Source organism: Hyla sarda, chromosome 10, assembly GCF_029499605.1.
Source record: "Hyla sarda isolate aHylSar1 chromosome 10, aHylSar1.hap1, whole genome shotgun sequence".
Classification (NCBI taxonomy): Eukaryota; Metazoa; Chordata; class Amphibia; order Anura; family Hylidae; genus Hyla; species Hyla sarda.
This window is the reverse complement of record NC_079198.1, coordinates 20,236,048-20,258,278: the sequence shown is the minus strand read 5'-3', so window position 1 is coordinate 20,258,278 and position 22,231 is coordinate 20,236,048. Positions and strand designations below refer to the sequence as shown.

At 42.2% G+C, this 22,231-nt stretch overlaps 1 protein-coding gene across 5 annotated transcripts in view; it reads left to right on the top strand.

Moving 5' to 3' along the window:
* SYT3 (synaptotagmin 3) overlaps positions 1-22,231 on the top strand; it is a 223,479-nt gene that overhangs the window by 148,171 nt on the left and 53,077 nt on the right. For all 5 annotated transcript variants that reach the window (XM_056541858.1, XM_056541857.1, XM_056541860.1 and 2 more), the window contains one exon: positions 12,265-12,814. In XM_056541858.1, the coding sequence (XP_056397833.1) occupies positions 12,265-12,814 (550 nt within the window). The remainder of the gene's footprint in view (positions 1-12,264; positions 12,815-22,231) is intronic.

Sequence of the window (22,231 nt, the reverse complement as noted above, 5' to 3'; positions counted from 1 at the left end):
CCCTCACTTCCTGTATTTGGACTCCTCATAGAGACACACAGACAATAGCTGCAGGGACAAAAATATACAAATTTTTTAACCAATGTATATTACAAATATACATATAATGGTATTATCTACATTATAGAAAAAGTTTTTGTTGACAACAGGAACACTTTAATATCTAGTTAATCACAACTTGGATTAGAAAAAGCTGGCCGGCACTGCCAAGCTCCCCGTGACTCCTATGTGAACCAGGTCAGTCCCATAACAGTTAGTGGTGCTCAATTCCTTTTAAGAATAAAGAGTATCCAAAATCCAAAAATGTGCAAAGAAGGAAGGAATGGCACTCACCACTTACTGTAATTTCTTATCTTTTATTCTTCATAAAGTGCAGGTGCTATAAAAGGCATTTCACCCAGCCGGGTGTGGACGCCAGTGCACGCACACCGGCGTCCACACCCGGCTGGGTGAAATGCCTTTTATAGCAACTGCACTTTATGAAGAATAAAAGATAAGAAATTACAGTAAGCGGTGAGTGCCATTCTTTCCTTCTTTGCACATTTTTGGACTTTAATGTCTAGTCCACAATTCTTTTTAAGAAGACACTCAATGGCAACATTGAGATAGGGTTCCTTAGACCCACCAAGGAAAAAGGTTCTGTGAATACATTGCAAATGTAGGCTATGTCATGTCAATATGGATTTGACTACTACAAAACCTTTGTTGCTCCTAGGGGGCACATTATTCTGTTTGAACATGAGCCATCAAGATGACCTTATAGTACTTTAGTTGGCTTGTCCAACTCTGCTACACAGTAGCAAACAAACCTATTAACCCAACCACAACATGTTTCTTAAAGGGGTATTCCAGGCAAAAACGTTTTTATATATATATCAACTGGCTCCAGAAGGTTAAACAGATTTGTAAATGACTTCTATTAAAAAAATCTTAATCCTTTCAGTACTTATGAGCTTCTGAAGTTAATGTTGTTCTTTTCTGTCTAAGTCCTCTCTGATGACACGTGTCTCGGGAAACGCCCAGTTTAGAAGCAAATCCCCATAGCAAACCTCTTCTGAACTGGGCGTTTCCTGAGACAGGTGTCATCAGAGAGCACTTAGACAGAAAAGAACAACCTTAACTTCAGAAGCTCATAAGTACTGAAAGGATTAAGATTTTTTTAATAGGAGTAATTTACAAATCTGTTTAACTTTCTGGAGCCAGTTGATATATATAAAAAAGTTTTTGCCTGGAATACCCCTTTAAAGGGTTTGTCCAGAAAGAGTGTGACACTTGTCCATAGTCTGTGTCTGGTAGGGCAGTTTAGCCCCCTTTGGGGATGAGCTGCAATAGCAATACCATGCTAAGCCCACAGACAAATGGGAGGGTGTGGACAAGGGGAAGGCAAATTCTTTTACGCAATTTATTTACTTTAATGGTGTTCTTAAAATGACCAGAACTTCGGGTACATGGCAGGGGTGACACAGTTGTCTTGCATGCCTAAGTAGTTCTACATTAGTTTTTGAAGACTCCATAGGTTTTTTAGCATAACTACCCAATAGGGTTGCCACCTTTCTTGCAAAAAAATACTGGCCATTCTAATTTGCATAATTAATTATATATGCGTAACATCACAGGATACACATATGGGGGGGGGGGGGCAATTTTGTCCAATTCTGACCCCTATAATTTCTTTATTTCTCCCTATGCAGGCCTGTATGAGGCTAATTTTTTTGCGCTCCGATCTGTAGTTTTTAACAGTAATTTTTTTTTGTTTTGATATCATTTTTTGATCGCTTTTTTTAATTACATTCAGGAGTTGCAGTTAATTACTAACTACAACTCCCAGCATGCCCTGATACAGCCTGTGGCTCAGCAGCTGCCCCAAATGAAAACTACAACTCCCAGCATGTTGGACTATATAGTAGTATATTGTATAGGTCAGTGTTTCCCAACCAGGGGTGCCTCCAGCTGTTTCAAAACTTCAACTCCCAGCATGTTTGACTATATAGTAGTATATAGTATAGGTCAGTGTTTTCCAACCAGTGTGCCTCCAGCTGTTTCAAAACTTCAACTCCCAGCATGTTTGACTATATAGTAGTATATAGTATAGGTCAGTGTTTCCCAACCAGTGTGCCTCCAGTTTCAAAACTATAACTCCCAGCATGCCCGGACAGCCGTTGGCTGTCCGGGCATGCTGGGAGTTGTAGTTTTGCAACAGCTGGAGGCCCTCTGATTGGGAAACACTGGTATAGCATATGGTACAACATACCGGGAGTTGGAGGACTGGTTGGAAAAATACCAACCATTGCATTGCCAGTATTTTGAATTAAAAAATACCGTCAGGGTGGCCAAAATACCGGTCAAGTGGCAACCCTACTTCTCAATGGTAGACAATAGGACCACTGGAACACGTGAAACCATAAGTCACCAAGGACTAGAATAAATGTTGCAAATAAAATAGTTATTGATAGCAATCATATAGACCATATAGAATTTACTACCAGGTGTTCTACATAAATTAAGTCTTGAGCTCTTCATTGTCATTTAGTCAGTGGGCCACCATGGTGGCTTATACATTCCAGTGAGCTTTAGGCTGCGTTCACACGGAGTAATTCAAGAGGAATTTACTCGAGTAATTCCTCTTGAATCCTCCGCTCCAAATCAATGCTCATCTCCTCTGCCCATTGACTTCAATGTTTTTTCCGCTGTCCGGTTCACACTGCGGAAATTCTGCTAGCGGAATTCCGACGCTGAATTCCGTTCCGCTTGCAGAATGAGCATGTCCATTTCTTCAAGCGGAATCGGCTATCAGAAATCAATAGAAGTCAATGGTAAAAAAAAAATTGCGCGGAAATGGCTGAAAAAACACTTCACTTCTTTCTCCCCCATTTCCGCGCGCAATTCCGCGCAAATTGCCCACGAATTGCGCACAAATTTTGGGCGAAAATTTATAATTTTTTCCGCCCATAAATTTTTCAGCGGGAATTACTCTTGATTTACTAGGTGTGAACGCACCCTTACAGCTTCTTCATTGTTTACCAGGCACAGTACCACACACTTTCTAGTATTTGGTACTGCAGCTTGGGATGGAGCTGAAGAGGACTGCAGTACCAGACACAACTATTACAAAATGAATGGAGCTGTGCCCTATAAACCATGAACAGTCCACAGTGACCACCTCAGCCCTATTTGATTATTGTGGGGGTGCTGACAGATCAGCAGTATTAAAAAGGTACTCCGGTGGAGAACATTTTTTTTTTTAAATCAACTGGTGCAAGAAAGTTAAACAGATTTGTAAATTACTTCTATAAAAAAAATCTTAATCCTTCCAGTACTTTTCAGCTGCTGTATGCTCCACAGGAAGTTGTATTTCTCTTTTCAGTCTGACCACGGTGCTCTCTGCTGACACTTCTGTCCATGTCAGGAACTGTCCAGATTACAAGCAAATCCCCATAGAAAATCTATCCTGCCTGCTCTAGACAGTTCCTGATACGGACAGAGGTGTCAGCAGAGAGCACTGGGGTCAGACAGAAAAGAACTCCAGAAAGAAATATAACTTCCTGTGGAGCATACAGCAGCTGATAAGTACTGGAAGGATTAAGATTTTTAAATAGAAGTAATTTACAAATCCCCATAGAAAATCTATCCTGCCTGCTCTAGACAGTTCCTGATATGGACAGAGGTGTCAGCAGAGAGCACTGTGGTCAGACAGAAAAGAACTCCAGAAAGAAATATAACTTCCTGTGGAGCATACAGCAGCTGATAAGTACTGGAAGGATTAAGATTTTTAAATAGAAGTAATTTACAAATCCCCATAGAAAATCTATCCTGCCTGCTCTAGACAGTTCCTGATACGGACAGAGGTGTCAGCAGAGAGCTCTGTGGTCAGACAGAAAAGAACTCCAGAAAGAAATACAACTTCCTGTGGAGCATACAGCAGCTGATAAGTACTGGAAGGATTAAGATTTTTAAATAGAAGTAATTTACAAATCCCCATAGAAAATCTATCCTGCCTGCTCTAGACAGTTCCTGATACGGACAGAGGTGTCAGCAGAGAGCACTGTGGTCAGACAGAAAATAACTCCTGAAAGAAATATAACTTCCTGTGGAGCATACAGCAGCTGATAAGTACTGGAAGGATTAAGATTTTTAAATAGAAGTAATTTACTAATCAGTTTATCTTTGTGGCACCAGTTGATTTAAATAAAAATAAAAATAAATTTCCACCGGAGTATCCCTTTGAAGTCCGAAAAAACCCCACTCTGACTACCTCGGTGTTCTGTTTCATTAGAAAGCAATGCGATCAGCGGCACACTCCACCATTACACATTCATTCCAAGACATGAATACTGCCAGAAAGTAGATACAAATGTCTTTCATTACATTTCAGTGTTGACAGGCAGTCAGATATTCATTTCTGCAAGAACATAATGAGCTGAAATATTAATAGCCATTTTGGGACAAATATGTAATACATTCAGCTTAGAAAAGGAAACAAATAGGATTTTGAAATCCTTGCTGTTTAAATTGCATGGGAATTGTGTCGTAAGCATCTTCCTTTAAAGTGAAATTCCACTCATTTAGGGTGCGTTCCCACAGGGCGTATACGCAGCGTATTTGACGCTGCGCACATTTTACGGCAGCAGCGGGAAATACGCTGCGTATCCCTTGCTCACTATACACACAGGGCTTTCCGGCGGCAGCCCTATGTGTGTAGTGAGTTTTGGAGGCGGAGCCGCGCGTCACAGTCACGCCGGCACATGGCCCCGCCTCCATAACTCACTACACACATAGGGCTGTCGCCAGAAAGCCCTGTGTGTATAGTGAGCAAGGGATACGCAGCGTATTTCCCGCTGCTTCCGTAAAATTTGCGCAGCGTCAAATACGTTGCGTTTACGCCCTGTGGGAACGCACCCTAAGTAAGTATTTTAAATATATTACCCAGAGTGGCAGTAGACCTCCACCGTGTGTACACCCAGCTATGGAACACGACTACAGGATCTTATGGTCTCAACAGTTTTTCTAAATCTTACGAGTTTAAAGGGGTACTCCGCTGCTCAGCATTTGGAACAAACTGTTCTGAATGCTGGAGCCGGGGCCAGGAGTAAGTGACATCATAGCCCCGCCCCCTTGATGCAAGTCTATGGGAGGGGGCGTGACAGCTGTCACGCCCCCTACCATAGACTTGCATTGAGGGGGCAGGGCGTGACGTCATGAGGGGTGGGGCTATGACATCACGAGCTCCCGGCACTGGCTCCAGCATTCAGAACAGTTTGTTCCAAACGCTGAGCAGCGGAGTACTCCTTTACAGAGTTTGCCCATAAGGCCTTGATATGTCGCTCATGGGTTGAGTTGGTAGGTGCCACCAATGCCCTGAATAGGTTTTACTGATGCCCTGAAAAAGTAGGTTCTACCTGTGTCCTTCAGGGGCAGATTTCAACAATGTCCTGAATAAGAACAGCAATTACACAGCCAGCACATACTTGGATAAAACTTTTTTTTTTTATTTGTAACCCATTAAAATAAATATTTTTAGGATCCAGCAACATCTACTAGGGGTGCAAAAATGCACCCCTAGTAGATGAATAACATGTTTTGGGCAATAAGTCCTTATTCATGTCCTGAATGAATAGGTTCAACCAATGTCCTAAACAAGTAGGTTCCACCAAACCCCTAAATGAATGGATTATATAAATGTCTTAAATGGGTAGGTTCCTCCAATGTCTCAGAAGAGTAATTTCCAATAATGTCCTAAACAAGTACGACCCCCAATGCTGTGAGTAGGTTCTGGCAACATAATGAACAATTAGGTTTTACCAAGTTTTTGAACTAGTTGGTTCCACCAATTTCCGAAATGAGTAATGAGCCACTAATGTACATAGTAACTTGGTCCCACCAATGTCTAAAACAAGTAGATTCTCTCAATGTTCCTTCAATGTCATGAAGGATTACGTACCACCAATATCCTGAACAAGTAGGTTTCACCATAAATGAGTATGCTCTCCTAATGTCTAAGACGAGTAGGTGCCATCTGTCCTAAAAAGTATGTACCCACATTGTCCTGAATAAGTAAGTGCCAGCAATGTCCTGAGAAAGTAGGTTCTACCAACATCTTTGGAAAGTACACTCTCCCAACAGCCCAAATAAATAGTATTCGCTTATATATCGAAAAAGTAGGTTTCCTCCATGACTGGAATAAGTAGGTGTCACTAATGTTTTGGTCAAGTAGGTTATACCAAGGGCTTAAATCAGTAGGTATAGGTAGTAGGTTTTGGCATGTATAAGCGGCCCCTACATCTTATGCAAGTGGTCTCCAAACTGTGGATCTTCAAATATTGCAAAACTACAACTCCTTGCATGTCCAGACAGCCATTGAAGGAGGTCCACCGTTTGGAGACCTAGGCCTTATACCAAAGTTGGCCAAACCAGTCGTTGAGGGTTCAGTTGACTAGGTTATATGGCAGCCTCCTGACTCCCTACGGACATCATCTGTTGGGTTTGCTGGAGTGTTGCCATCCGATCCTTTTGTTGTTGGAGAGATAAGTCAGTGACAGAGGAGTCAGGCTGTTGCTTACCCCTCCCCTTTTCATAGACGACCCATAAACGTTCAGCCGCGCCAGGACATTCATGTTTATAAGGCAGGGAGATATAATGAAGAAGAGATTACGGTGTATGGCATCGTCTGTCGTCTGTCAGGTGTGCTGGAATGTTATTACCCGACCCTTTTGTTCTTGGAGAGATTAACTGGTGCCAGAGTAGTCAGGCTGTGGCCTACCCCTTCCTTCTTCATAGACGACACATGAAAGTTCAGTCACACTTGTGTTTACAAGGAAGTCGGGAGAGATAATAAAAAAATGAAAGATTAAAGTGATACTCCGGTGCTCCAGTGCTCTGAACATTTTGTTCAGAACGCTCAGAGCCGGAAGCCGTGATCATGACGTCAAGCTACACCCCCTACATTCATGTCTATAGGAGGGGGCGTGTTGGCAGACACGCCCCCTCCCATAGACATTAATGAAGGGGGCGTGGCGTGACATCATGACCACGGCCTCTGATGGGTGCCTCGGCAGATCATGGGGGTACCGAGCAGCGGGACCCCTGCAATCAGACATCTTATCCCCTATCCTTTAGATAGGGGATAAGATGTCTAGCAGCAGAGTACCCCTTTAAGGTGTATGGCGGTCTCCTGTCTCTCCACCGGCACCATCTGTCGGGCATGATGGATTGTTACCGCCCAAACCTTTCGTTCTTGGAGAGATAGGCCAATGCCAGAGTAATCAGGCTGTAGTTTACCCCTTCCCTCTCCATAGACAACACATGACTATTCAGCCACACCAAACACTAATGAAAATGGAGAAATTGAAAATAAATGGGCACCTTAAAGGGGTCATCCACCATAAGGTGATTTTAGTACATACCTGGCAGACAGTAATGGACATGCTTAGGAAGGATCTGCGCTTGTCTTGGGGCTAAATGGCTGTTGTGAGATTACCATAACACTGTGGCTAGCTTTTTGTGAACTTGTATTTCCTGTTTGACGTATGTTTTTTTGACTACAAATCCCACAATGCCATTTTCCTCCCTCCCACACATCAGCCACCCCACCCATTGAAACAAAAGACCTGTGGTTTTCAATCAGGGTGCCTACAGCTGTTACATTAGTTGCAGATTGATCTCTCTCTCACCAAGCGATCCCTCCACCCATTGAAGCATACAGGCTCCCTGTCATCAGCTGACTAGTGAGTCAGATCTCGGCCGCATTGCAAGCTGGGAAAAATCCGAGACAACAGTCATTTTGTATGCTGGTAAAAATAAATATTGGGGTGAAAATCACATAAGAATTGTGAGAAAACCGTCACACACAGGTACAGACACTATATTATGAACTACACTAACTTTACAGCCCCTGTAGCATAGTCAAATCAAAAAATTTCCTGGAATACCCCTTTAAGTCAAGGGAGCTGAAATTCTAGATACATCCATAACACACAAGGTCGGGGGCTGTTTTTGATGAACAAAAACAAAAACTTAAAAAAAGGAGCAATTTGTTAGTCTCCAACAATTTTAAGCCTTTCAGATGAAAAATCCATTGATATTTTATTATTTCAAAAGAAAACCCTGATGTTTCACGCGGCGGCGCCTATGAACGTGCAATTTAATTTGTCCATTACTAACTGAAGTACTTGTTAGTTATTCTCAAAAATGCAATAAATCAATTTTTTGTGCCTCGGTAGATTTTGTTCCATAAAATTTGCATAGATAAAAAAAAGCGGTGAAATCTGAACAAATTACCTCTGAACGATTCCCAAATCTCTCCCTGTCGGATCTGAATTGTCTGCAATGAAATACTAAATGGCGCTCTCCTTGTTTGTTAGTATTATTAGCATTCCGGGGGTCTGTGCACCAAAAGTATGAGTCACATTTAACATGGTGAGGCAGCAAAACGATGCTGGCCTTTGATCTGACAGTCTCGTATCGAGCCGGCGAGTTCTCCCTCGGAGATTTTCCCACTTATCTGTCACTGTGAGGGGAGACGCTGTCAGGACGGATTACTTCACATCACAGCTGTCACCTGTGCTTATCGGCCCGGCGGCCCGGTCTGGGCATCTTATGTTAAAATTAAGTTGAGGTGCAGACACCAGGCACCCGGCGATGAGAATATCATGGCCTTCTAAAGACTTTTTTTTTCTTCTCTAGGAAAAAAAAATGTTGGAGATTTTTTAGTTTTTTGTAGATGGAATATCTTAAATACCGTGTTTCTCCGAAAATAAGACCGGGTCTTATATTAATTTTAGTCACCAGCCAGGGTAGGGCTTATTTATTTACGGTACCGTATGTACATTGAACAACATTTAATGGTATTTACTCCCCCCCATCATTATCATGTGATGGGCGCAGCTCTGCCCCCCAACATCCCCCCCTGCCGGTTTATCAGCCCAGTGCTGCACCCCACATCGGGGGACTAATCGTATGTCACCCGCGAGCGCTGCTTCTCTCCCCCCCCCCCCCTCCAAATAATTATCCGCCGCTGCGCTGTACTTTGTATTCCTGTGCCCGGGCTGCAAATATTTAAAAAACGAACTTTAACTTACCTTCGTCCTCCGTTCCTGCGTTGCTAAGGAACCGGCCTCATGGTCCCTCCGCTGTTCTTGCTGCGGTCCTGGGGATGGGAACGTCACAAAGCCTTCAGCCGATCACCGGCCGCAGCGATGTCCCGCCTCGGCCAATGATAGGCTGAGCCCACTGTCATGTAAGAAGCCGGCCGACTCCTTACATGACAATGCGCTCAGCCTATCATCGGCAGAGGCGGGTCATCGCTGCGGCCGGTGATAGGCTGAAGGCTCTGAGACATCACAACACCAGGAAGTAGCAAGAGCAGTGGAGGACAGTGAGGCCGGTTCCTTAGCAACGGGGAACGGAGGACGAAGGTAAGTTAAAGTTCGTTTTTTAATATTTGCAGCCCGGGCATTGCCTAGGTCAGTGATCTTCAACCTGCGGACCTCCAGATGTTGCAAAACTACAACTCCCAGCATGCTGGGAGTTGTAGTTTTGCAACATCTGGAGGTCCGCAGGTTGAAGACCACTGGCCTAGGTCTTATTTTCGGGGTAGCGCTTATATTGCATCCCACCCCGATAATACAGCTAGGGCTTATTTTCGGGGTAGGGTGTATTTTCGGGGAAACAGGGTAGGTATTTTCAAGTAACTAATATAAGCATTATTTTTTTCTGTAATATCACAGTTACGTGTTAACTTATGCAAATCACCTATACAATTGCTTATTTTTAACAGTGTGCATACTTTTGCAAACCTTTGGGGAAGATTTACTAAGCTGCATGAGTAGTGTTTTTTATTAAATTTTTTTTATAAAGAAGTCACACATATTGTGCAATCAATGACTTTTTCAAAAAATAGGCCACTCGCACCAAAGGGGCGTGACTTGCAGGGAGGGGACGTGCCAACGGCCCGCTTATTTCACATACGACTTTAAAGAGTACCTGTCACGATCTTGTTAAATTTTATAATCCTCCCAGTTCACTGCCCCCATCAGGATAAACCACCCCCTGCCTTTATCTTTATTATTTGTTAGTTTTCTACCTTGATATTGCTCTGTATTTTCTGCTCAGTCTCAGTCAGATTCACAGACTGGAAAGGGGCGTTCCCCAGCAGGCGTGACATCATCTGAAGTCATACAGGGAAGAACTTCCTCCCTCACTCTGCTACACACAGCCCAGAGCAGTTCAGTGTGAGATGAGCTATGATTGGCTAAGGCTGCACCCCCCCCCCCCCTTCCCCTCAGCACTCCAGACTGCATTTCCTGATTTTGGACTTCTGCCAGGCCAGCAGGAGTCCAAAGTCTGTGCAAGAGATGGGGAGAAATGTGCTCTGGAGACACCTAGCTTTTTCAAACACAAATAAAACATAGAAATCTTCATTTTTTTTTAAACAAAGTACATTAGAAAGATTTTTTATTTACCATAAGGAGTGCAATAGCAAAAATTGTTTTTAATAACAGTGCCCTTTTAATCCTGATTTGTGACAGTGCCGGCTCAGAGCTGGCTTATATTTTTGCGACTGGCTCTCGGGCAGCTGCAGATCCAATGGATATGGCAGGCATATGGGCATGCTGGAAGTTGTAATTTTTGCAGCAGCTGGAGGCACACTGGTTGGGAAACACTGACCTGGAGAAACCCCACATAAAAAACATATCTTATTTTAAATTTTTTTTATTTGGTGACCATAACGTCTTGGAATAACGTTGACTAACCATATAAGCAACGGCCATTTTCTCCTTCTAAAACCTATATAAAAAGCATTCATCCCCTCTCTTGGGTAGACCGATGCCCACAGATGTAAGGCTGTAAATGCTGCAGTGATAAAGGCTAAAAAATTTGTGAATAGCTATTATTGTAGACGTGTTCTGCGACAGACGAAACGTAGATGTCACTATGAATGACATGTCACCTATGTGATCAGTGATAGGCCACTACTGTTGCGTGTTCATGGACCAAACGTCATTGTCCTGGCCTGAAGTCAGAAAGTCAGTATTTTAGTATGTAGTATTTTTTCTGAAGATGAAATGTGTTCGAAGGAAAACTGCTTTAAATTGTATTTATTATATAGTAATATAATAAAATATATTCATTACTTTATAGGTAAACCCATTGGTCAAATGCATCATTGTTAATGATGAAATCTAAACGACCACGGAGACCCCAACCAATCACGACAACAGAAGTCAATTGTCCCAAATAGAGGGGCAGTGAAAGCCCTATTCAATCTCTATTGGACTTATGAACATTCCCAAGTAGAAATCAACTTAATTTAGAAGTCCTGTAGACAGTGAATATGTGCAGCTGAACCTCCATTGGTCATTGGTGGACACCCCACTGGTCAGCCCCTCAAAGGTTAGCCGGGTGTCCCCTATTCTGGGATTAGGGGATGACTTCTATTCTTGGGATAACCCCTTTATGGCTTTGTTTACACTACTGTCCTGGCTTCCATTCCTAATTGAGGCCACAATCGATACCACAAGGGAAGAACAGATCCAGTTGACCTATAAGGAAGTCTGTCAGAGTTTACGATATGGTGTCCAACTTTTTGACTGGAGTAATAGCTCTGGTCAAAGCTGCAATGTGAACATAAACTAAAAGAAACGTTCAGTGTTTTCGGGTGGCTCCTGACTTCAGAAAGAAAATTGTGAACTTTAAATGGGTACTCCACCCCTAGACATCTTATCCCCTATCCAAAGGATAGGAGATCAGATGTCTGAATACGGGGGTCCCGCCACTGGAGACCCTCGTGATCTCCCTGCTTCACCAGGTGTTCATTTAGTGCGTCGGGTGCAGCGCCGGAGGCTCGTGATGTCACGGCCACGCCCCCTCATGATGTCACAGATGTGCCCCCTCAATGCAAGTCTATAGGAGGGGGCGAGATGGCTGCCACGCCCACTCTCATAGACTTGCATTGAGGGGGGCGTGGCCATGACATCAGGAGCAGGCTGTGACCGTGATGTCACGAGCCTCTGCCCCACATCGCCAGGCAGCCGGCACAAAGCGAAGTTAACTCCATGCACTGGATGTCTGTGGTGCCGCAGCCGAGATTGCAGGGGTCCCAAGCGGCGGGACCCCCGCGATCAGATATCTTATTCCCTATCCTCTGGATAGGGGATAAGATGCGTAGGGGCGGAGTACCCATTTAAGCAATGCCCACGTTTCTATAGGAACATTAAAATTCCTCAGGTAAGCAAAAGGAGTAATGTTTGCCATTTGTTTATCTTCTAGATACAACACGCTGCCCAGGCCAATGACGCAGCAGTTATCCAGTCCTGACTTTTCAGGTCACGTGGATGAGAAACCGGAGCAGGCCACCAGCATTGGTCAAATCAAGCCAGAGTTATATAAGCAGCGGTCAGCGGACGCAGAGATGAAGAAGCAGGAGGCCACCAGCTGTGGACGCATTAGCTTCATCCTACGCTATGCCTACAACTCAGAGCAACTGGTTGTAAAGATATTGAAGGCCCTAGACCTACCAGCAAAGGATGCCAATGGGTTTTCGGATCCATACGTGAAGATGTATCTACTGCCTGACCGAAAGAAAAAGTTCCAGACTAAAGTTCACCGCAAGACTCTTAACCCAATCTTTAATGAGACATTCCATTTCAATGTGCCCGTCAATGAGCTCCAGAACCGAAAGTTACACTTCAGCATCTATGACTTTGATAGGTTCACCCGACATGACCTCATTGGGCAGGTGGTGTTGGATAACTTGCTGGATTTCTCAAATCCTACAGAAGAAACGCCCATCTGGAGAGACATCTTGGAAGCCAGTTCCGTAAGTTTATAATAGGTATCGTGTGAGAATCAACGTATTGTGTGAGAATGGTCGTGACTAAGTTACCATGACAACAGGAAAGGGAACTGTGTGTAAAAATGACATAAAATTTTATCTGTCGTAATATAGCTATATTATTATATTTATATTTCTAGATATTATTTTTTAGATTTATCTTTTTTTTAAAGGGGTACTCTTTAAGTTAAACCAGAAAGTTAAACAGATTTGTAAATTACTTCTATTAAAGAAAATCTTAATCCTTCCAGTACTTATCTGTTGCTGTATGATCCACAGGAAGTTCTTTTCTTTTTGAATTTCCTTTCTGTCTGACCACAGTGCTCTCTTCTGACACCTCTGTCCATGTCAGGAACTGTCCAGAGCAAGATACGTTTGCTATAGGGATTTGCTTCTAAAATGGACAGATGTATCAGCAGAGAGCACTGTGGTCAGACAGAAAGGAAATTCAAAAAGAAAAGAACTTCCTCTGGAGCATATAAAATCGTTAAAAAATCTGCTTAACTTTCTGGCACCAGTTGATTAAGATTTTTTTTTCCAGTGGTGTACCCCTTTAAAGGGGTTGTCCAGCTTCTCAAAGGGAAGTATTTACTGTGTGGTGCTTGGTGTAAAAAGTTTTACAGTGATAGGAAAAAAAAACTGCGGCCCAAAAAAAAAAAAGGGGTGGCAAACGCAGTTCCCTGAACCCCTAATAGGACCCGGGGTAAGGGATCAGACCCTAAAAGGACCCTGGGGGACCTACTAGGGGGTCAGGGGGGGGGATTTTTTTTTATTAAAAAATAAAATAAAAAAAGCTGCGGCCAAAAAAAAAAGGGGATGGCGGACGCAGCTGCCTGAACCCCTAATAGGACCTGGGGTCAGGGATCAGACCCTAATAGGACCCTGGGGACCTATTAGGGGGTCGGAGAGGGGGGTTACTTTTTAAATTTTTTTTAACTTTTTTTTTAAAACTTTTTTTTAACTTTTTTTAACTGATTTACTCCTACCTTTCTCTGCAAACCGCTGTCCCTTTTCTAAGGCCCCTGAGGGGGCTCCGGAGCTCTGAGGGGGGATCCACTGCTTCTTCTCACTGCTGCACCCGCTGACTGAACGAAGAGAGCGGGTGCAGCAGCGGGAAGGAGCCGTTAACCCCTCCTCTGCCGCTCTGCTATTGGCTGGACGACCGCCAGCCAATAGCAGCGTTGCTGGGGCGGTGACAGCAACGGCAGGTGATTGGCGGTGAATTGTACACCGCCGATCACCATTTATTTCTGGGTCATCGGGTCACAAGTGACCCGAATGACCCGAATCGCCGAAGATCGATTGCGTGATTTCGCAAGCGATCTCCGGCGATCGCTGACAAGTGGGGATCCCGGGACCCCCCTCAGCATTTGCACGGCATGCCTGCTGAAGGATATCAGCAGACATGCCGTTCTGATCTCTGCCCGGCGCGCGGCAGGGACCGGAATACGCCAGGACGTCACAGGACGTCCTGGGTCCTTAAAGCCCAGGGTGTCAGGACGTCCCCTGACGTCCTGGGTCCTTAAGGGGTTAAAGGGGTTATCCAGGGGGGAAAAAAAACTTTTTTATATATATATTCACTGGCTCCAGAAAGTTAAACAGATTGGTAAATGACTTCTATTAAAAAATCTTAATCCTTTCAGTACTTATGAGCTGCTGAAGTTGAGTTGTTCTTTTCTGTATAAGTGCTCTCTGATGACACCTGTCTCGGGAACTGTCCAGAGTATAAGCAAATCCCCATAGCAAACCCCGAGACAAGCAGAGATGTCAGCAGAGAGCACTGTTGCCAGACAGAAAAGAACAACTCAACTTCAGCAGCTGATAATTATTGGAAGGATTAAGATTTTTTTAATAGAAGTAATTTACAAATCTGTTTAACTTTCTGGAGCCAGTTGATATATATATATATATATATATATATATATATATATATATATATATATATATAAAAATGAAAGTTTTTTCCTGGAATGCCCCTTTAAGGTAATTCTGAGTCAGAGCACAAAGATCTCCACTTCCCGGGTGAACAATCTTATCTTCTCCCTCTATTAACTCCATCCTCTTAACCGTCCGCAGTCTAATCAATTCTCTAATCAAAATAGCCTTTATTGGAAGCCACAACGATCTGTCATACTGACTGCTATGTACATGCCTCCCGTAACCAGTCTCCGCTGCTGCAACGTGGAACTGCAGATGTATATTATATATCCTGCAGGAGGAGGCAATGCTCAAAGCCAGGCAGTGCCCTGCCAGAGAGAGAGAAAGGGATAGTATTAGGCCACATTGACACGATTGAAATCCCGAACGGATTTTGTGCGGAATTCTGCCTAAATTTATTGCCCATTATCTTTAATGGGATTCCGCAATGTCATTCACACAGCAGAATTTCTGCTGCAGAATGATTGATGTGGAAATCTCGATTTCCACGTTCCAGAAAAATATAAATCTGGTCTCATATTTTTCTGGCTGCAGAATCCCATTGAAGTCAACAAGGCTTGATTTCTTCGAATTTTTGCGGAATTCATGAGGAATTCATGCAGATTCCACAGAGAATCCGCACAAACTTTGACTGTTCAATTAAATGAACTCTATCTTTTTACTGAGCTGCGGAATAATGCAGGCTGCATTCACACGGTGGAAATTCTGTGCGGAATTCTGCCTAAATTTATTGCCCATTAACTTTAATGAGATTCCGCATGGTCATTCACACAGTAAAATTTCCGCATGCAGAATTCTGCTGCTGAAATTCGGCATTCCGCAGTCTAGAAAAATATAAGTCTGGTCTTATATTTTCCGGACTTCGGCTGCGGAATCCCATTGAACTCAATGCAGCTGACTTTCTGAACATTTTTGCGGAATATGCAAGGAATGCATGCAGATTCCGGGTGGAATCCGCACAAACTACCACTCTTCAATTAAATAAAATCTATCTTTTTACTGAGATGCAAAATCCTTGCATACATTTCTGAACGGATTCTGCACAAATTCTATACCAATTCCTCATGTTTTTTAAAAACTGCAGAATTCTGCACTGAATCAATGCGGAATCAATGTGTAAACTCTACCTGATTCTACAAATGTTTAAAAAAAATGTGGAATTCTGCAGAAAATCAATGCAGGTGCAAAACTCATGCAAATGGGTGGAATTTCTGCCATGTGAACGTGGCCTTTCTGCACTGAATTCTGCATGAATTTATAGCCAATAAACTTCAATGGGATTCCACTGTCCCGTTCACGCAGCAGAATTCTCGCTGCAGGAATTCCATTGAAGTGAATTGGCTACAAATTTTCATGCAGAATTCAGTGCAGATATTCTGGCATGTGAGCCCGGCTTTAAAGGGGTGATCTAGCATTGAGAACTGATTTTCTCAAAAAACTGTGCCACATTTGTCTGCAGGTTGGGTGTGGTATTGCAGCTCAGTTCCATTGAAGTGAATAGAACCAAGTTGTAATACCACACACAGGCTCCATATTGAAAATAAACCCATCACTGAAGTGGTTCTGTAATGCTACCTACATTTCTCATGAATCCTCTGGGTGATGGTGTGGTGTTTGATCACTGGTGAACTCAATAGACTCATGAATGAGTTGAGGTCAGTTCACATCATGTGCAGTTTCGATGCCTTTTCTAATTCATAGAGTTTTTTTTTTTTAGAGACAACAAAAATAAAAGAAATACAATGTGTGAACTTAAATTAGAGGGGCAAAGGTTTAAAAGTGATATCAGGAAGTATTACTTTACTGAGAGAGTAGTGGATGCATGGAATAGCCTTCCTGCAGAAGTGGTCGCTGCAAATACAGTGAAGGAGTTTAAACATGCATGGGATAGGCATAAGGCTCTCCTTCATATAAGATAGGGATAGGTATACAGCTATCCTTCATATAAGATAGGGATAGGTATAAGGCTATCCTTCATATAAGATAGGGATAGGTATAAGGCTATCCTTCATATAAGATAGAGATAGGTATAAGGCTATCCTTCATATAAGATAGAGATAGGTATAAGGCTATCCTTCATATAAGATAGAGATTGGTATAAGTCTATCCTTCATATAAGATAGGGATAGGTATAAGGCTATCCTTCATATAAGATAGGTATAAGCATAAGGCTATCCATCATGTAAGATAGGGCCAGGGATTATTCATAGTATTCAGAATATTGGACAGACTAGATGGGCCGAATGGTTCTTATCTGCCTTCTGTGTTCCTATGAACATAGAAGAGGTTAATATCTTCTAAATATCCTGATCCTTGAGACAGGTGCAGTATACAGATAGAGCTGTGAGGGCAGTGATTTTGTAAGCTAGAAGAAGCGATCTAATAGGTGATGATGTCATCCTGTAGCCTCTACTGCAATGTTTCCCAACCAGAGTGCCTCCAGCTGTTGCAAAACTACAACTCCCAGCATGCCCGGACAGCCGTTGGCTGTCCGGACATGCTGGGAGTTGTAGTTTTGCAACAGTTGGAGACACTCTGGTTTGGAAACACGGCTCTAATGTGTTACTCAGCTAGCATCTAGTGTCAATGTACGGGTGTATCTGTGTACGTACATATTTGTATTTGTAAATGACTTCTATTTAAAAGTCTTAATCCTTCCAGTACTTATCAGCTGCTGTGTGCTCAACATAAACTTCTTTTCTTTTTGAATTTCTTTCCAGTCTGATCACAGTGCTCTCTGCTGACACCTCTGTCCATGTCAGGAACTGTCCAGAGCAGGAGAGGTTTGCTATGGGGTTTTTCTCCTGCTCTGGACAGTTCCTGAAGCGGACATAGGTGTCATCAGAGAGCACTGTGGTCAGACAGAAAGGAAATTCAAAAAGAAAAGAACTTCCTCTGGAGCATATAGGGTTAATATTTTTAAATAGAAGTAATTTACAAATCTGTTTAACTTTCTGGCATCAGTTGATTGAAAAAAATAAAAATAATGTTTTCCAGTGGAGTACCCCTTTAAAGGAGTAGTCCGGCGCACACTTTTTTCATTTTATCCCGTCCGGGCTGCAAAATAAAAGAAAACAAACTTTCTCTTACCTGCCAACGAGCCCCTGGAGCTCCGGTACAGGTGTTCGGTCCCCGGGCTGTATTCTTCTTACTTCCCATTAGCCCGGCACGTCACACGGAGCTTCAGCCTATCACCGGCCGAGGCGGGACATCACTGCGGCTGGTGATAGGCTGAAGCTCCGTGTGACGTGCCGGGCTAACAGGAAGTAAGAAGAATACAGCCCGGGGACCGAACACCTGTACCGGAGTGTACCGGAGCTCCGGGGGCTCGTTGGCAGGTAAGAGAAAGTTTGTTTTCTTTTATTTTTCAGCCCGGACGGGATAAAATGAGAAAAGTGTGCACCGGAGTACTCCTTTAAGTAAAAGCAGCACTAAAGGAATGTGCATGCACCTCGACCTGACAGACAGGAGGCCCATCCTATGGCCCACATTAAAGGGGTAGTCCACTGCCTCAGCATCTGGAACTTTTAGTTCAGAACACTGGGTGCGGGGGTCGTGACGTCACACCCCCTCAATGCAAGTCTATGGGAGGGGGCGTGACGTCCGTCACGCCCCCTCCCATAGACTTGCATTGAGGGGGAGTGGTGCGACATCACGACCCCCGTAGCCCGTACCCAGCATTCAGAATTAAATGTTCAAGTCACTGGGGCAGTGGAGTACCCCTTTAACCTGCAACCAGCCCAGGCCCCACTGACTGTGTTATGGGGCCACCCAAATTCTACAGTAGTAAAATGTCTTCTCGAATGTTAGTAGAAATGTTATTGGAATGGCTTCCTTAGTATAAAGTTACTGTAAATGTTAGGTAATATGGATGCTCTAGAGGAGGGCCACCTACTATGACTTCTGTATCCACTGCCCCAGCGTCCGGAACGTTTAGTGTAGACTACTGGGTGCGGGGGTCGTGACGTCACACCCCATCAATGCAAGTCTATGGGAGGGGGCGTGACGTCCGTCACGCCCCCTCCCATAGACTTGCATTGAGGGGGCGTGGTGCGACATCATGACCCCCGTAGCCAGTACCCAGCATTCAGAACTAAATGTTCCAGTCACTGGGGCAGTGGAGTACCCCTTTATCCTGCAACCAGCCCAGGGCCCACTGACTGTGTTATGGGGCCACCCAAATTCTACAGTAGTCAAATGTTCAAGCGTTTGTAATGGGGGTGGGGGGGTGGAACCATCAGACCCCTTTGGCATCGACTAAACTTCCAAAACAAAGGCATTGTGCCATTGAAATATACGATTTCTGATCCTTCTCTCACCTGACATCATATGTTGGGGATGAGTTGGACGGCCCCCATAGACATAAGATGGTAGCCCAATTTTATGCTAAAATTAGCAGAATTGGCCAATATATGTCTAACAATAATTTCCCTTACGACTACCCCTTTATTTAAATAGGTGCATGTTTATATTCCATTTCCCCACATTGGTCGCCCTATCAACATTTCCTACCATCCAGAACTGTAGCGAAGACCCCCTTATAATTTCTCTCATGTCCAGTACGGAGCACAGGGGCCCCTCCCCCATACATGTTCCTCTTTCTCATACATTGTGTTCGGATTGAAAAGCCCAGGAGGTTATGGGATGTCGGATCCATCAAGATTCTATTGAATTTCTCTGTTCTGCTGTAATGTGTCAATTAACTACAGACAACTCAGTGGGAATAATTCTGTTACCAGGGATTTAATGATGTTCTCTCCAAGAAGATTTCATAACACCCCATGCAAGAGTTCATCTGCAGATTTATTCTGTTTTCTAATTGTTTTTTATTAGCAAATCCTACAGACTGTCCTGTATTACTAATCTCCCTATAGTATATATGGTATATCTTATTAGAACCTAAGAGATTGCAATAGTTTGTCAATATAAATCTCATCTACCTATCTATCTCATATCTATCTATCTATCTATCTATCTCATATCTATCTATCTATCTATCTATCTATCTATCTATCTCATATCTATCTATCTATCTATCTCCTATCTATCCATCTATCTCATATCTATCTATCTCATATCTATCTATCTCACATCTATCTATCTCACATCTATCTATCTATCTCATATCTATCTATCTCACATCTATCTATCTATCTCTCATATCCATCTATATATCTATCTCATATCTATCTATCTATCTATCTATCTCATATCTATCTATCTCATATCTATCTATCTATCTCATATCTATCCATCTCATATCTATCTATCTATCTCATATCTATCCATCTCTCTCATATCTATCTATCTCACATCTATCTATCTATCCATCTCATATCTATCTATCTATCTATCTATCTATCTATCTATCTACCTCATATATATATATCTATCTATCTATCTATCTATCTATCTATCTATCTCATATCTATCTATCTCATATCTATCTATCTATCTCATATCTATCCATCTATCTCATATCTATCTATCTCACATCTATCTATCTCTCATATCCATCTATCTATCTATCTATATATCTATCTCATATCTATCTATCTATCTATCTATCTATCTCATATCTATCTATCTCTCATATCCATCCATCTATCTATCTATCTATCTATCTATCTATCATCTATCTATCTCATATCTATCTATCTATCTATCTCACATCTATCTATCTCTCATATCCATCTATCTATCTATCTATCTATCTATCTATCTCATATCTATCCATCTATCTCATATATATCCATCTCATATCTATCTATCTATCTATCTATCTCATATCTATCCATCTATCTCATATCTATCTATCTCATATCTATCTATATATCTCACATCTATCTATCTCATATCTATCTATCTATCTATCTCACATCTATCTATATCTACCTATATATCTCACATCTATCTATCTCATATCTATCTATCTCATATCTATCTCATATCTATCTATCTATCTATCTAATATCTATCTATCTATTTCATATCCATCTATCTAGCGCATATCTATCTATCTATCTCATATCTATCTATCTCATATCTATCTATCTATTTCATATCCATCTATCTATCTATCTCATATCTATCTATCTAATATAGTGTTGCTAGCGAATATTTGCAATGCGAATTTTATTTGCGAATATAGCACTATATATTCATAATTACATAATTTACATAATAATTACATAAATTTTTTTTTCACAGTACACATCACAGTGATCATCCCTCTCTGCTTCCAGCTTGTGTGGTGTAAAGAAGGCTCTAATACTACTGTGTGAGACTGGCGTGCGAATATTCTCATATGCAAATTTTTGTATATGCTAATTTTTGCATACGCGAATTTTCGCATATGTAAAAATAAAACGCGAATATTGCAAATATGCAAATTTAGCGAATATATGACGAATATTTGTCTAATATTTGTCGAATATGGCCTATGCTGCTCAACACTAATCTAATATCTATCTATCTAATGGTAATATCCTGGGCAGAAATAAGAGAAGACATGGTTAGATTCAGCTTTAACCTAAATGGCCGAGACATTTTTGTCTTGTTGCTAAGGACAGATTGTCTGACAACCAGAATTTCTTTTACCTTGAGCCGCTATCAAGATTTTTTTTTACATTTGCAGCTTTGTATCCCTTGGCAGTAATGTTGTCATGTTGTGCAGGTGGCATTGTGTTGTCCTGGAGTCTCACCTTAAATGACGACTCTTTGGGGTTTACACTGTAGCGCACAGCATGATGGATTACGACAACCACGGAATGGTATTAGTCTTGGTCATATGTAGCCATTTAGAGTGAACGTACAACAAAGTCAATGTTCAGGGCATATGCAAATCTAAACAGTGAACGGAAAATCATTACCCTGGTTAAGTAGACCCATAGATTGTAGACTGCGGGATCTATACAGAGACCGGTGACTAAGAACCTCTTTACTGAGGTGGGCAGGGTTACATTTATTTAAAATATTTTGCACGGTACAGTGTAGATTTCCAACTATTGGATCTGATAGTAAGATCCCTGCAGTAGTGATGAGCAGCTTTGGCCATATTCGAATTCCCAATATTTTGCAGATATATGGACGAATATTCGTCTTATATTTGCATATTTCACTTATTTGTTATATTCGTTGTGTATTCGTGTAATTGCTGCTTATTCGCGTAATCACAAATGCGCGTATTCACGTATTCGAGGAAGAAAACATATTGAAGGAGTGGGCAACTTTACTATTAGTTGCTAGGGATGTTGATAACCTCTGACAAGTGTATTTGCATCATTCTCATTGGCCCACAAGCTAAAAGAAGGAATATGCGAATATGCTGGAGGGATGAGATCACTGTGATGTGTTCTGTGGGGAAAAAAATATAAATTACAAATATTCGTAATTGCGAATATATAGCGCTATATTCGCCATATTCAAAAACGCCAAATTTGTGATAAATATTCTAATTGCGAA